The sequence below is a fragment of the Aquarana catesbeiana genome, linkage group LG02 (genome assembly GCF_042186555.1).
Source record: "Aquarana catesbeiana isolate 2022-GZ linkage group LG02, ASM4218655v1, whole genome shotgun sequence".
NCBI classification, from domain to species: Eukaryota; Metazoa; Chordata; class Amphibia; order Anura; family Ranidae; genus Aquarana; species Aquarana catesbeiana.
Genome location: NC_133325.1, coordinates 72,129,063 through 72,145,525, shown reverse-complemented (window position 1 = coordinate 72,145,525; position 16,463 = coordinate 72,129,063). Strand labels below are relative to the sequence as shown.

Sequence of the window (16,463 nt, the reverse complement as noted above, 5' to 3'; positions counted from 1 at the left end):
TTCGCTTAGCACCATGCAGAAGCTCCTGGCTACATGACTATATTCCGGAGTGTGGCTGTCCAGAACGTCCTTTTTGCCTCATGTTGCTATATGCTTAGCCACATTTTCACCCGGAGCGGTGATCCCTTTCCCTTCCCCCCATTGTTCCTTTTTTTGCGGTGAAACAGCTATTTGGGGATGTTTTGGATAATACATCCAAAGAAATTCTAGTGGAACAAGTACCCCTTTTGCCATTTAATAAAAGGAGTAAATGTATTTTCGTTTTAAAGCTCCTTCTCCTGTGCTAGGGGCATCAGCCTCCAGGCAGTCATGACGGCTTCCGCCGGCAGGTTCAAAAGATAATCCTCAGGGTTAATCCCAGGGACAAAAGAGGTCCTGGGGGAGGAAACCTACAAGATACTGAAGCCTCCTTATGAGGAGGTGCCCCCGCTCGCTCAATAGGGGGAATTCTTCTGCAGTTCTCAAGGATCTGGCAGCAAGAGTGCCAAGACGAATGGGGGACTTCCTCAATAGCTCCAAGGTACAAACTAGACTTCCAAGAGTTCCGTCTCCTCGTATTCTCAGATCAAACGTTCCTAAGGATCCACAGAAAAAGAAGTCTTTCTCTCAAGCATTGGACCATCTTTTGGAAAAAAGTGATCATGGTGGCCCCCATGTAAGAGCAGAGGTTGGGGTTTGGTTAAATCCAAATGGACATTCTGGATCTCAAAAATCGAAATTCAATTCCTGAATATAACCACTCCTTTTTTTTCACATGGAGTCAATCCAATCAGTTATCTCCATCCTACAAGGAGGAGAACTTCTGGCGTCAATCGACATCAAAGATGCATACCTCCATATGCCTATTTCCTCGCTCACTAGTAATATCTACTTTTCAAGGTGGAAAATCTTCATTTTCAGTGGGTAGCTCTGCTTTCCGGTCTACCTACTGCACCTTAAGTGTTTACAAAGATTCTGGCCCCTCTTCTAGCCAGATTAAGGGCCCAAGGTATAAGATTATAGTTTACCTGGACGATCTGTTCTTGATAGTCCAGTCGGTAGCCCGCTTAGACCAAAGTATGGGCACCACATTCAACCACCTGGAATATCTAGGTCGGATTCTCAACCTAGGAGAAATCTTTAAAACCATGAAGACTGAAATACTTCGGTCTGATCATAGGTACACCCAGAAAAGGGTATTCTTGCCCCAGGCAAAGATCAGCGCCATAAAGGAACTGATTAAGCAAGATAAATTCTTCTATTCAACTTTGCATGAGGTTGTTGGGAAAGATGGTCGCTTCATTCGAGGCCGTTCCTTATGCCCAGTTTAATTCAAGACTGCTGCAAAACAGCATCCTATCGGCTTGGAACAAAGGGTTCAAGCTCTAGATTCCCAATGTGTCTGACTCCAAAGCCTACGACCACATCACCCTGAAAGTGCCCGATCTCGTCTGATCTTGGAGGCTAAGCAGGGTAGGGCCTGGTTAGTACCCGGATGGACCACCTGGAAATACCAGGTGCTGTAGGCTGGGTACGCCATAGTCAAAAATGTACAAAGGGGATAATCCTTCCTTCGGTTACCTGGGAAACATATGCCAACCTTTCTTTTAGGTTTGGATAGCGGTCCTGGAAGAGGCAACTGTCCAAGAGAAGTGGCCCAGATCAGAAATTGCCTTACCCATTATCATTCTAGAAATTTAGGCAGAGCACTTGGTTCTGAGGGCCTGAACATTCAGTTTACAGTATTGTCCTGCCAGGATTCAATCCAACAATGCCACAGCAATGGCCTATATTAATCACAAAGGGGGCAAAAGAAGTTGTGCGGCCCAGAGAAAGGTGAATCATATCCTATCTTGGGCAGAAAACAATATACTTTGCCTATCGGCGGTCTTCATTCTAGGAATAGAAAATTGGCAGGCGGACTACTTGAGTTGCCAGCAGTTGTTCCCGGGAGAATGGTTCCTTCACCCTGATATCTTCCTGTCAATATGTCAAAGACTCTTGTCCAGGTTCAACAAAGAAATCGAACAGATGCCTTGCTATTCCCGTGGAATCGGTTCTCACTGATTTATGCATTCCCTCCTATTCTGCCTGCGTCCACGACTTCTTCGCAGGATCAAGCAGGAAGGGAAGTCAGTGATTCTTGTGGCCCCCAGTGGGGATCAGGAAATCTTGATATGCAGGGATCGTAAAGATGACAGTAGGGGACCCATGGACCCCACCGCCATGGTCAGACTTTCTTTCGCAAGGTCCGGTGTTCCATCCTACTTTACAAACGCTAAATTTAACGGTTTGGCTATTGAGACCCACACTCTGAAGAAACATGGGCTGTCAGGTTCAGTGGTTTCTGTCTTGGTTAATGCAAGGGAGCCGGCCTCCATAATTTATATATTATCTGGGTCTGGGAAGCATATGTCTCCTGGTGTGAAACTAGGGGTTGCACCCCAGGAAATAGGTCAAAAGTAGAATCCTTGACTTTCTGCAGATGTGGTGAGAAATAAAGCTGACCTTGAGTGCTTTCTAAAAATAGGTCTCAGCCTTATCGGTATTATTTTAACGACCACTTGCTTTGCATTCTTTGGTTTGTAACGGGGTAACGGCTTAATCCCCGGTTAGGTCACCCCTGAACCCTTGGGACTTGAATTTAGTTTTGTCATTACAAAACAGCCTTTTTTTTTTTTTTTTTGGGCCGATACGACATATTTCCTTGGTCCTTTTTGACAAGGAAATTATTTTTTTCTGGTAAGCATATCTGCTGCAAGAAGAGTATCAGAATTGTCTGCTTTTTCTTGTAAAGAACCATATTATTGTTCACAAGGATAAGGTAGTATTGCATCCTTATCCTAACTTTTTACTGAAGGTAGTATCAGGTTTTTATCTAAACCAGGATATTGTTCTATCTTTATTTTTTCCGGAACCGTGTTCTATGGAAGAAAAATTGCTACATTCTCTTGATGTGGTGAAAGCAGTCTACTTAACCACTTGCCGCCCGCCCTATTACCAAATGATGGCGGCAAAGTGGTTTGATATTCCTGACTGGACGTCATATGAAGTTATAAGGAATATCGAGCCGATGCGCGCCCCCAGGGGCGCGCTTTGCGGCGATCATTGTTGCGGGGTGTCAGTCTGACACCCTGCAACACCGATCTAGGTAAAGAGTCTCTGATGGAGACTCTTTACCACGTGATCAGCCGTGTCCAATCACGGCTGATCACGATGTAAATGGAAAGAGCCGGTGATCGGCTTTTCCTCACTCGCGTCTGACACACGTGAGTAGAGGAGAGCCGATCGGCTGCTCTCCTGACAGGGGGGTCTGTGCTGATTGTTTATCAGCACAGCCCCCCCTCGGATCCCGCCCGGGACCACCAGGGAAGCCATCCACACTGGACCACCAGGTATGCCCCTAGACCCCCAGGGAAATGCCACTATGTGCCCAGGCAGCTGCCAATCAGTGCCCAGGCAGCTGCCAATCAGTGCCCACCCCAATGCCTACCACTGCGAACAGGCATGCCCATCAGTGCCTCATATCAGTGCCGCGTATCAGTGCCCATCAGTGCCACGTATCAGTGCCCATCAGTGCCGCCTATCAATGCCCATCAGTGCTGCATATCAGTGCCACCCATCAATGCCGCCTACCAGTGCCCATCTTCAGTGCCCGCTCATTGGTGCCACCTCATCGGTGCCGCCGTATCAGTGCCTGTCAGTGCCGCCTTTTCAGTGCCCATCAGTGAAAGAGAAAACTTATTTACAATTTTTTTTTAACAGAAACAAAAGCAAAACTTATTTTTTTTCAAAATTTTCGGTCTTCTTTTTTTATTTGTTTCGCAAAAAATAAAAACCGCAGAGGTGATCAAATACCACCAAAAGAAAGCTCTATTTGTGGGAACAAAATGATAAAAATTTAGTTTGGGTACAGTGTAGCATGACCGCGCAATTGTCATTCAAACTGCGACAGCGATGAAAGCTGAAATTTGGTCTGGGCAGGAAGGTGTCTAAGTGCCTTGTATTGAAGTGGTTAAAGACGACTGCTCAGAATCAGAAAATGGATGTTTTATTCGTATTGCCTGAAGGTCCTAAAAGAGGACAGGCAGCATGGAAATCTACTATTCTAAATGGATTCGACAAGTAATCGTTCTAGCTTATTGTTTAAAGAGGTAGTTCTACCCTCTCAAATCAAAGCGCACTCCTCTAGGGCTGTTAGTACTTCGTGGGCAGTGCATCACCAAGCCTCCATGGCTCAAATCTGCAATGCCGCAACTTGGTCTTCAATCCATACATTTACCAGATTCTATCAGGTGGACGTGAAAAGACATGAGGATGCCGCCTTTGGGTGCAGTGTACTGCAGGCAGCAGTATAAGTCCTCTAATCTCATGGTGCCCTACTTTTGTTGTGTCTCCCTCCCCTCAGTTGGCATTGCTCTGGGACATCCCACATAGTAATTATTATGGCTCTGTGTCCTGTGATGTACGATTAAAGAAAATAGGATTTTATAACAGCTTTCCTGGAAAATCCTTTTCTTTTGAAGTACATCACGGGACACAGAGGTCCCGCCCCTCTTTCTAGTATGGGAGGGGTTGTATAGGGAGGCAACTTCCTGTTTAGGGTGTGCCAGTGTCCAGCACCTGAAGGTGGACTATAACCCACATAGTAATTACTATGGCTCTGTGTCCCATGATGTACTTCAAAAGAAAAGGATTTTACAGGGAAGCGGTTATAAAAATCCTATTTCTCAGATCCTCAGAGAGTTCTTGGCCTTGAGGTGCCATGTTGAACTTCCAGTGACTAGTATGAGAGAGTGAGAGCGATAACGCCAAATTTAACACACCTGCTCCCCATTCACACCTGAGACCTTGTAACTAACGAGTCACATGACACCGGGGAGGGAAAATGGCTAATTGGGCCCAACTTGGACATTTTCACCTAGGGGTGTACTCACTTTTGCTGCCAGCGGTTTAGACATTAATGGCTGTGTGTTGAGTTATTTTGAGGGGACAGCAAATTTACACTGTTATACAAGCTGTACACTCACTACTTTACATTGTAGCAAAGTGTCATTTCTTCAGTGTTGTCACATGAAAAAGATATAAAATATTTACAAAAACGTGAGGGGTGTACTCACTTTTGTGAGATACTGTACATACTAGGAATAGTAAAAGGTTAACTTTAGGGACCATGGGGAGCCTCTACTCTTTCCGGATTTTCTCCTTCTACCCCAATCTATCATATATAGTCACTTGACATTCCCCCTGCCTCCCAACAGTGCAGTCCTTTGGACCTTGATAACCAGTCCTCTGTGTCTGCAAAATACATAACCAATATCTGTGAAGGTTTTCATTATTCAGGTCATATTTGTTGTAAGTAACACTTAGGGCCAGTTCACACCACATGCAGTCCAGTGCGTTTTTTTCCCGCATCAAAATCGCATGGATAGTAGGTTATATATGATTTTCAATGGCATAGTTCACACCAGTGCAGTCAGTTCAGTGTGTTCCAGTTCTAGAAAAAAAGTAGAACATGCTGCATTTTTCTGCACTGGACTGTACTGGAACGTGGTAAAACGCTTAAAAAATGCAGGAAAGCACATCCTTATTTAGGTTAAGAAAAAAGAGGGGGGAAATGCACTGGACCACATCAAAAAGTGCACAAAGACGCATCAAAAACGTGCATGCAGAAAAGCAGCCGGAACGCATCCGGACCGTTTTTCTATGGTGTGAACTGGCCCTTAAGCTTTTTCAGATTTAAAGTCCAATTGAATGTGACTACAACATGACCCTAAACATTTTACCTAAAGGCTAAAACTTGGCATAACCCCTCCTAAAACCTAACACCATAACCTTTAAAATGTATCTCTCTCTCTCTCTCTCTCTCTCTCTCCCCCCCCCCTCCCCCCCCTCCTCTCATTCTCTTTCTTTCTCTCTCTTTCTCTCTTCTTTCTCTCTCTTTCTCTCTCTTTCTCTCTCTTTCTCTCTCTTTCTCTCTCTTTCTCTCTCTTTCTCTCTCTTTCTCTCTCTCTCTCTCTTTCTCTCTCTTCTTCTTCTCTCTCTCTCTCTCTTCTCTCTCTCTCTCTCTTGTCTCTCTCTCTCTCTCTTGTCTCTCTCTCTCTCTCTTCTCTCTCTCTCTCTCTCTCTCTTGTCTCTCTCTTGTCTCTCTCTGTCTCTCTCTGTCTTGTCTCTCTCTCTCTCTGTCTCTCTATCTCTGTGTCTCTCTCTCTCTTGTGTCTCTCTCTCGATCTCTCCTCTCTCTCCTCTCTCCCCTCTTCCTGTCTCCCCCCTCCTTCTCTCTCCTCCCTCCCCCTCTTTCTCTCTCTCGATCGATGTCTCTCTCTCGATCGATGTCTCTCTCTTGTCTCTCTCTCTCTCTTGTCTCTCTCTCTCTCTGTCTCTCTCTCTCTCTTGTCTCTCTCTCTCTCTCTTGTCTCTCTCTCTCTCTCTCTTGTCTCTCTCTCTCTCTCTCTTGTCTCTCTCTCTCTCTCTTGTCTCTCTCTCTTGTCTCTCTCTCTTGTCTCTCTCTCTTGTCTCTCTCTCTTGTCTCTCTCTCTCTTGTCTCTCTCTCTTGTCTCTCTCTCTTGTCTCTCTCTCTCGATCTCTCTCGATCGATCTCTCTCTCTCTCGATCGATATCTCTCTCTCTCTCTCTCGATCGATATCTCTCTCTCTCGATCTCTCTCCCCTCTTCTGCCTCCTCCCTCCCCCTCTTTCTCTCTCTCATCCACACTGTAATCTTCTCTGTTTGATTCCAGTATTTGGTGGTTGGCGCTACATGTGGCCGTCGTACTGAAGTGTATCACCGGGTCAAGCATTATAAATTCCACCTGTACAAACGCTGCATTCCATTTGTACAGACCTCTGAGGAACATTCTGTTAATGAAACAGTGGAAATGGGTCTATCGAAAATGGAAGAGCAACAATTCATTCATGAGGTAAGGTATTTTAAACACTCACAAACCTTGTGCCCTCCATGGGCCGTATATAAACGGCATGGAGTTTAAGTGGTTTCAGAAAGCCTGCGGCTGCAAAAGGATAATTTTTTTTCCATGTAAAAATGATCCGGTGGGTGTGGAGCTGCCCCGTCACTTATAGCCTACTGCAAGCGTGGACACTCTTTCCCTTTCCTCAGATCTGAACATTTTTATTTTTTTTTTTTTATTCCATAAAGATTTTATTGAAAAAAAAAATTTGCAGATAACATCAGCAAATACAAATGATTGCGTGAGCCCAAACAGGAAGTTATACAGGTAGATTTCAACAGAACATAGAAAAAAAAAATAGAATATGTTTAAACATCTCTACACAGTTAGCTGGGTCCTAGATGAGGTTGCAAGTGTTTGGGCGTTTATATCCTAGGAGATGGAGTGTCTAATAAAAATTAGAAATAGAAAAAAAAAAAAAAAAGTAAAAATAAAGGGAGAGAACAACAAAAGTGGGAGGGGAAAGTAGGGGGGAGGGGGAGGAGAGGACAAGGCTTAGTGAGGAGATGGGGTGCAGAAGTCACCAACTACCCTCTCCAGCATCCAGTGGGTTAAAAAGACTAAAGTGCGTCACGCCGGTGGCGTGCGCCTGATTCTGCATATAAGGTCTGGGGTAATATGGCCCCAGTTCGGTATTAGTTTGCATTATCCAGAAGGTCTTGGTATGATTGAGAGCTTTTAAAGGTTGACCAAGCTTCCCAAATAGCAGTGAATTTAGAAATATTATCTGAAGCAGTGTAGATCAGTTCTTCCATCTCAGCAACACGATTAATTCGAGTGACCCATTCAGCCATGGAGGGTGGGGATGAAGACCGCCAATGTACTGGTATGCACATCCTAGCAGCATTGATCATGTGTATTGCAACCAACTTAAAGTACCTCCTTTTAGAAATTTTAGTTAGATGTAGTAAGTACTGTGCTGGGCAAAATTCCAACGGGAGTAAAGACACCGTTGTTGTCAGATTGTGTACTTTACGCCGAACATTTCTGGCTTCAGAGTTGTCAAAGTCCCGTCTGAAATGTCCTTTACTTGACCTGCTGCAGTGGAGGTCAAGGGAGACATTAGAGGACTAATAGAACCCTGATGTCTCCACAAAGGCTTTTGCATAGGGGGCTTGTTAGACCCCTTGTGATTGCAATAAAGGTAATGAGAAAAATAAATAATACATATTTTTAAAAGCAACTATGTCACAATGCAAACGCGTTTGTAGGGTGTGCATATATATGTAAATGGCGATTGCGTCACACACATGAGGTATTGCCGTGAATGTCAAAGTGACAGAATAGCCCATTATTCATGTTATAGAAAGAGGTGCAGCGCTAGAAAATAAAAACAAATAAAAAAAACGTTCATCATAAAAAATTGGTTGAAGACGATCGAAGTCCTCTAGTTAATCGATCCTGATGAGGACAAATAGAAAGCCACCACCAACACCCAATACTACTTACTGTCAGTGTGTAGGGTACACACATTAAATGTATAGGTTATGACCCCAGCAATCCTCCTCCACAGATCGATTGATTCCACAGAAGATCAAAACGCCTCAAGAAATAAAGACCTCCAAAACTTTCTCCATAGAATGGAATTTTACCGATAAACTCCAGTATCCACATACATATAGGAAAGAAGACCGCTCATTGCAGGCATCCAGAAAGTAAAATTTATTTAAAAATAAGACTTCTACACTCACATGATTGAGAAAACTGACAGGCAAGGGGAAACAACCTGTGTTTCCAACCAACAAAATGGCCGCTGGGTCCCGGTCAGCGTCCTACGTCACACGTCCTTAGCTCCACCCAACGTTTCGTCATAAACATGCATCATCAGGGCCCCCTTGGATCTTCCGTGGAATGGATCGATCTGTGGAGGAGGATTGCTGGGGTCATAACCTGTACATTTAATGTGTGTAACCTACATACTTGACGGTAAGAGTCAGTAGTATTGGGTGTTGGTGGTGGCTTTCCTATTTGTCCTCATCAGGATCGATTAACTAGAGGACTTTGATCATCTTCAACCAATTTTATATGATGAACTTTTTTTATTTGTTTTTATTTTTCTAGCGCTGCACCTCTTTCTATATTTTGTCTTATTGCAACCAGTAATATAGTGTCAGCTGCTTTTTTTTTTTTTTTTAGTTACCTTTTCTTCAAGCGCAACAGATTTGTATTTTTATTGCATTATTCATGTTACTGATGATACAAGCTTTTAAAGGCATCGTCTATAGACACAATCGTTTTTTTTGCCATTTTGTGGACACACACAATTTTAAAGTGATTGTAAAGTCAGAAGGTCTTTTTATCTTAATGCATTACGATAAAAAGCCTTCTGTGTGCAGCAGCCTGCCCAGGCCCCCCCTATACTTACCTGAGCCTCTCTCGATCCAGCCTCGGCCATCAGGGACTCTCCCTTCTAAATTTGGCCTGAGACACAGCAGTGGTGCCATTGGCTCCCGCTGCTGTCCATCAAAATCAGTTAGCGAATGAGGAGAGAGAGGGGGCGGGGCCGAAACACGGGTCTGTGTCTGAATGGATACCTGGAGCTCTGACTCGGGCTCGGGTGCCCCCATAGCAAGCTGCTTGCTGTGGGGGCACTCAACAGGAGGGAGGGGCCAGGAGCACCGAAGAGGGACCCGAGAAGAGGTGGATCTGGGCTTCTCTGTGCAAAACCACTGCGCAGAGCAGGTAAGTATAACATGTTTGTTATTTTTAGAGTAAAAAAAAAACCTAGACTTTACAATCACTTTAAGGGCCAGTTCACACCATAGAAATGCGGTCCAGATGCGTTTCAGATGCTTTTCTGAATGTGCGTTTTTAATGTGTTTCAGTGCATGTTTTATGTGCGTTTTTGATGCAGTCCAGTGCATTTTTTCCCCTCCTTTTTTCTTAAATTTAAATAAGAACGTGTGTTCCAGTGTGTTTTTGGTGCGTTCCAATGCATTTTTGATGCTTTTACAGCGTTCTAGTACAGTCCAGTGCAGGAAAAATGCAGCATGTTTTATACTTTTTTTTTTTTTTTTTTTCTGGAACGCACTGGAACTGCAATCACTGGTGTGAACTATGCCATTAAATACCATATAACCTACTTTTCATGCGTTTTTGATGCAGAAAAAAAACGCACTGGACTGCATGTGGCGTGAATTGGCCCAGAGGCTTGACATGTTTGGTATCTATTTACTCAACGCAAATTCATCTTTAATATTTTACCCAAAAATTGGGTACTATATTGTGATTGTATGTATTAAAATTAATTTTGGTGTATTTTTCACTGAAAATATGCCGTTGATAAGTTGTGCAAATATTTTCACATGAAATTTCAACTACCACCACTTTATTCTACAGGGCCTCTGCATTCAGAAAATATATAATTGGTTAGGGGTTTTAGGTAATTTTTCTAGAAAAAAATTTATGTGAAAAATTGCAAAAATTGCTTTTGACACAGTGGTTGCAACTGAGCTCCAAGTATTGATTTTATAGCATAGTTATAGTGGTCCAGCTTGGACCAATGTAAGTATGCATATTCCATACATGTGGGACCCCTGTAGAAGCTGGAAATTGCTCTAGTAGTCACCACTACTGCAGTGATGGCCGCTATCCTCTGGGACCCCGTGCCTAGCGTTTGCCCTGCTCCAAAGTGAACACAGGGAGTCACTTGTTTGGCATTGGCGCTGTTTACAGAACACTTTACGTTTTTCCAAATGAATGTAAGGCATCTCTGATTGGATGAGGTGGAGAGGCAGGCCAGTGACATGATCTTCACCCTGTCCAACCAGAGAATGCCTTGTATCCATTTAAAAGAAATACAAGACGTTCTGTAAATAGTGCCTGTGCTGACCAAGAAGATAGTGGCGATCACTGTAGTAGCAGGGCTCCTACAGTAATATTGAGCCTCCATACACCTGGGTCCCACATGTATGGCATATGCATAATTCACATTGGCCAAGCTGGACTAATGTAAATATGCAAAAAAAAAAAAAAGGCATACCTGGAAATCCAGTATAAGAAAACTGGGGACTTATTCCATGTTGAAGGGCTACTGAAAAAATGTCCCCCTTTTTATAAGTGATCACCTCCCCTATGCTCCCTCTCTTCTCAGCTGTGTAAGAGCTGGGGGCAGGAGAAGCAACAGCACACTGACCTTCCCAGTAAGGGGAGGGGGGGGGGACGTGGCAGGACATGTCTGATCATTGGAGTAGAACAGGCTGAGTTCCCAGCATAGCTAGAGAACTGACCATGCTGTGTTCTCCTGCTTAGTGTGGTCAGTTTTTAATAGGAAAACAGAGGGACTGACAGGAACACCAGGGATTTCACACAAAGGAAGCTATACAAAGATACTTTTTCATACAATTTCACACAAAGGAAGCTATACAAAGATACTTTTTCATACAAGTATATGGTACAGCTGGCACATACTGTATCAGGAATATGAAATGCTGGGGTATCAAACACTTTAATAAGCTAGACATACATAGGGAAATGTCTCTATTGCCGTGAAGACTTTATTTTCCTTTTTTTTTTTTTTATGCAGGAAATTGATCGTCTTCAAATATATGTGGATGCAGCAGAAACTTTTCAGGATGAAACAGAGGCGTCATTAATTTCTTAAATTGAAGAGTGTAGCTCCTCTTTTCTGTAAATACTTTTGACAAATTTAATTAATTTGACTGTGCCCGACTGAACACATTAAAATCAGTCTCTCTAAAATGGAACATTGCCTGAGGTCTCCATAGCTGTACCTTGTACTCTTCCATGGCCGTTTCACATACTGACCAGTGCTTCCTGTCCTGGGCTGATGAGAGAGATCAAAAAGGCTGAAATAGTTCTGTTTGCACCTTCTCTGAGACAGATGGCTTCAAGTGGTGTGGTTTCGTTTGTTGGATTGAACAAAAAAAAAATGCTTTGGTTTTGTTGATTGAAGGAAGGTAATTCCAGGTTTGAGCTCACATTTGAAAAGTTTCTTAAATTTATGCTAAATCAGCATGCCTGTGGAGAATACATCTCCCTTCAACACAAGACTCGGGCAGTGGTGGCTCTCAGACCTTCTTGGGTGCCCAAGTATGATGGTCTTTGTGTTTGCAAAGGTTTTTTCGAGGGGGGGAAGATATCTTGTGTCACTTTACCAAGGTACCCCAGGGATGACAATTGTAAGGATTAATACAAAGGTTTGATACAAAGGTTTTATGAGAAAAAAAATCTGTATTAACCAAATTGTTAGCCCCTTGTATACATTTCATGGCACTTTGACCATTTTGTCAATAATGGCGCATAGTATGTGTAAGGACACTTCACTGAAATTTCAGTGAAATTCATTGTAGTCAAAGGGGAAGGCCAAGGTAAGGTGGTCTTTATGAAAGAAATGGATTTTATTGGCTTCTTGGGGTAAGGCAACCATTTCCAACAAGGGTTCAGTGGAACCCTAGGGTTCCTCCAGGAGTTGGTAGGAGTTCCTTGAGCTGTGGTTGATTGACCTTCCATCTTGATGGTGCCTGAATAGTTCCATCTTCAGTGTCACTTGGCAGTGCCAGCGGCCTCGCACCAATGATCTTTGTAACAGTTGGTAAGGGTGGCATTGTGACCACCTCTGTAAGGGGGACATTCTTCCTACTAACCACCGACATAAGGGACATTCCTCCCACTGCGCTCAATGAATTGATTTTAGCAGGGATTCCCTGAGACTTAAAAATTATTTCAAGGGTTCCTCTGGGGTAAATAGGTTGGGAAAGGCTTTGGTAAGGGAAGCTCCTTCCAACTATCCTGGACTTGTTCTTGTGCCAAAAAATGCTAACCCTAACCCTTTGTTCAAGCAATATATCACACAGAACTGTCAGGTAGTGTGTGATTCAGCTCTCACTGGCAGCTATAAGGTGGATCATAGGGGATCAGAATTAGTCCATACATTTGCTGCTGAAGAGCTTCCGGTGACGGTGTGTGCAAATCGCACTGACCCAGGCGCCCTCTTTCTGCAATTTTTGCTAACCCTTGGTTGATAAACAGTCATATGATTGCCATGAATACATGCATAACAGGCACTAGATCTCCTATCGCAATGCTATACCTGTGAGTGGCTGTCTTTTTTTTTTTTTTTTTTTTTTATTATTAATAAGCTGGATTGCAACCAAGGGCATCTGCAGGGGATCTTGAGAAAGATCCAGATACACAGAAAACAGTAAGGCACCACACCAGTGGTAACACAGTCCAAAAAAAAGTTTATTGGATGACTGTTGGTGTAAAATGCATTTTGACTTGACACCCTCCCCCACATCTACAGTGCTTGAGTCAAATATGACATCAGTGATGCTTGGACTGAAAGGCAGTTCAAAAAAATATTTATCTTAGATCAGAGCTTTACCCTTACTTATAGATGGCTAGCAGTACCATGCTTACTCTTCTCCACAGAGTATAATTATAAGGTTGTCTTCCCGTTGGCTTGGAAAGGGATGATGTCTTGAGGCTTCTTCCGAGAGTACCATGCTTACTCTTCTCCCCAGAGTACAATTGAGAGGTTGTCTTCCCGTTGGCTTGGAAAGGGATGATGTCGTAAGGCTTCTTCCGAGAGTACCATGCTTACTCTTCTCCCCAGAGTACAATTGAGAGGTTGTCTTCCCGTTGGCTTGGAAAGGGATGATGTCGTAAGGCTTCTTCCGAGAGTACCATGCTTAATCTTCTCCCCAGAGTACAATTGAGAGGTTGTCTTCCCGTTGGCTTGGAAAGGGATGATGTCGTAAGGCTTCTTCCGAGAGTACCATGCTTACTCTTCTCCCCAGAGTACAATTGAGAGGTTGTCTTCCTGTTGGCTTGGAAAGGGATGATGTCCTAAGGCTTCTTCCGAGACCAGGCACCATTTGGGTATCCATCTTGCTCCTAGGATAACTGATCTTTTTTTTTTTATCTGTCTTTGAGTCTGGCCATCACTGAAGTCGTATTTGACTCAAACCCTGAAGAAAGGGGAGTGTGACCCAGAAATCTGTTGGATTTTGTACATTGCTAGTCATTCAATAAAAGATCTTTCTGGACTCTATTACCACTAGTGTGGTGCCCTTATATTTGTTCTGTATATATGATTGCCATGTCACATTTACGGTGATCACGTGGTTTGTTTATTAACAAAGAATTAGGGTTAGCATTAGGTTAGCTTTGTCTATCAGAAACATGAGGATCACAAAACAAGGCTTTTTTTGTTTCAACCACATCCGAGGACAATTTTGGCAATTTTTTAACAAAGGAAAAATCAGTGCGCTTATCCATAATACATAGATATTTTGTATGCCGACATCTAAAAGGTTTCATCTTCTTCCTATTTGTGCAATCATTTTCTCTGATACATCTTTGTCTCCTTCATGTGTTTATCAGTGGTTGATGTACTGCACCTTCCAATTTTCTATTTCCTGCTTTAATGGGCTAGTACTCTTTAGAAGTCTTTTCATTATCTGCTCCTGGTTCTGCTTAAAATGTAATGAATTTTGACAAAATCTAATCTTCTGCCGTCAGTACAGCTACCGTGTACAGCTTCTCACACTGTGATCGTAAGAATTCCTTGACACTTAGGACATTAATTTCCGGTAAGTATTTCGTCTGTTGGACATAAAAAGAAGCAATTGTGTCCCTAATGGACAAAATTGGACTATGTGAAAGGTTATTTTTTGCCTTTTTCTGGATAAATTGAGAGTTGAGGGTTCTGTTGATACAGGTGCTCTGTTTTTTTTGTTTTTTTTTTCTTTTTTTAAGCTTAACTGCATAAAATATTAGATCCAAGAAGGTTGAGCCTAGCAAGCAGGCAACTTGCATCATGGTCAGCAAGGGCAGCCAGTGCATTTTCTCTTGACAGGTTTGCTAGTCAGCAAGAAAAAAAAAAAGAATAAATCACAGCCCATCTGTACCATATGATTAGCTGTGGATAATCACAATAGTACACAAATAAATGGATTTCATTCACAAAAATATGGTTACTTATAACCGTGATTATCACATCATATCATAGTGTGTTGAAAACAAAAATCCTGATCACCTCCCCAGAGTGGAACAGTGTTACTGATCACAGTACGTAAAAAAAAAAAAAAAAAAAATTGTAATGGAAAAAAAAAGGTTTTAGTTTTTGAAATTTTTTTTTTTATATACTGTCACCGGTCAGTATTCCGATTACCGGCCACCCCTGTTATATGATGACGCTGTACTGCATTGGTGACTGTAGGTAAAAAAAATTTTTTTTTTAATTTCTTCATTTTCCAAAAAATTGTGACAAAAAATTACAACATAAAAAAACTCTCCATGCCTCTTACTAAATACCTTGGACTGTCTACTTTCCAAAAAAGGGGCGATATTTGTACTGTCCTGTAATTTTCAGGACATGAGATAGGCCGACAGTACATCAGGATTAATCGATTTTCATATATATATATATATAGTATAATATTCTCTCTATCTCAGTTTGTGGACTCTATAACTTTCCTTAAGGGCTCTTTCACATGTCCGTTTTTCATCCTTCCGTTTTCGGATGAAAAACGGACATACATGTATCCCTATGGAGCGTCGGATGTCAGCGGTGACATGTCCGCTCACATTTGACCCGCTCCGATCCGAAAAGTGTAACGGAGGAAAACCCTACTTTTCCATCCGTTATCGGATCGGGTGACAACGGACTTTACGGTCCATCATCATCCGATCCCCCCATAGGGGAGAGCGGCGCTCTGAGAGGTCCATCGCTGCACAGCGTGCAGCGACAGACCTGTCATTTTCCTGCTTAGTGGGGATCGGCGGAGCGATCCCCGCTGAGTAAGCGGGTGTTCACGGGGCGGATCATCACTGATCCGCCCCGTGTGAAAGAGCCCTAAGACTAATTGAAGTGGTTAAAGGAGCAGGAATACATCAAAATCCCAGCACAGCTCAGATGGTAGCTTATGATGTTTGGTGTCAATCTAAATTCTTGCAGAGTTTTAAATAGCAAGCGCCCAGGTCAGTTTATATCTAGCATAGATAAGATGCCCCATGGGCAGAGTAATTTAACAGTAAAAAAAATGAAATGCCCAAGCACACTTGCCTGTTAGTAATCAAAAAAAAAAAAAACTCATTTAGCAATTTGCGTCAAAAACAAAGGCATTTGTTGCATATGTGTACAAATATAACTACCGCAAGTCACAACCTGCAGATTATATTTGGAATTTATTGGATTGAGCAATGCTCATGTAATGATACACTATATTGTCAAAAGTATTGTGACGCCTACCTTTGCACGCACATGAACTTTATTGGCATCCCAGTCTTAGTCTGTAGGGTTCAATATTGCGTTGGCCCACCCTTTGCAGCTATAACAACTTCAACTCTTCTGGGAAGGCTGTCCACAAGGTTTAGGAGTGTGTCTATGGGAATGTTTGACCATTCTTCCAGAAGCGCATTTGTGAGGTCAGGCACTTATGTTGGATGAGAAGGCCTGGCTCGCAGTCTCTGCTCGAATTCATCCCAAAGGTGTTCGATCGGGTTGAGGTCAGGACTCTGTGCAGGCCAGTCAAGTTCCTTCACCCCAAAA

General features: G+C 42.9%; 1 protein-coding gene and 1 pseudogene across 2 annotated transcripts in view; both read left to right on the top strand.

Moving 5' to 3' along the window:
- CCDC82 (coiled-coil domain containing 82) overlaps nt 1-16,218 on the top strand; it is an 85,104-nt gene extending 68,886 nt beyond the window's left edge. For both annotated transcript variants that reach the window (XM_073613047.1, XM_073613046.1), the window contains exons 7-8: nt 6,719-6,898; nt 11,472-16,218. In XM_073613047.1, coding sequence (XP_073469148.1) covers nt 6,719-6,898; nt 11,472-11,549 — 258 coding nt within the window. In that variant the 3' untranslated portion in view covers nt 11,550-16,218. The remainder of the gene's footprint in view (nt 1-6,718; nt 6,899-11,471) is intronic.
- LOC141130825 (5S ribosomal RNA) lies at nt 1,393-1,508 on the top strand (annotated as a pseudogene).
- Nucleotides 16,219-16,463: the final 245 nt, after the last annotated feature.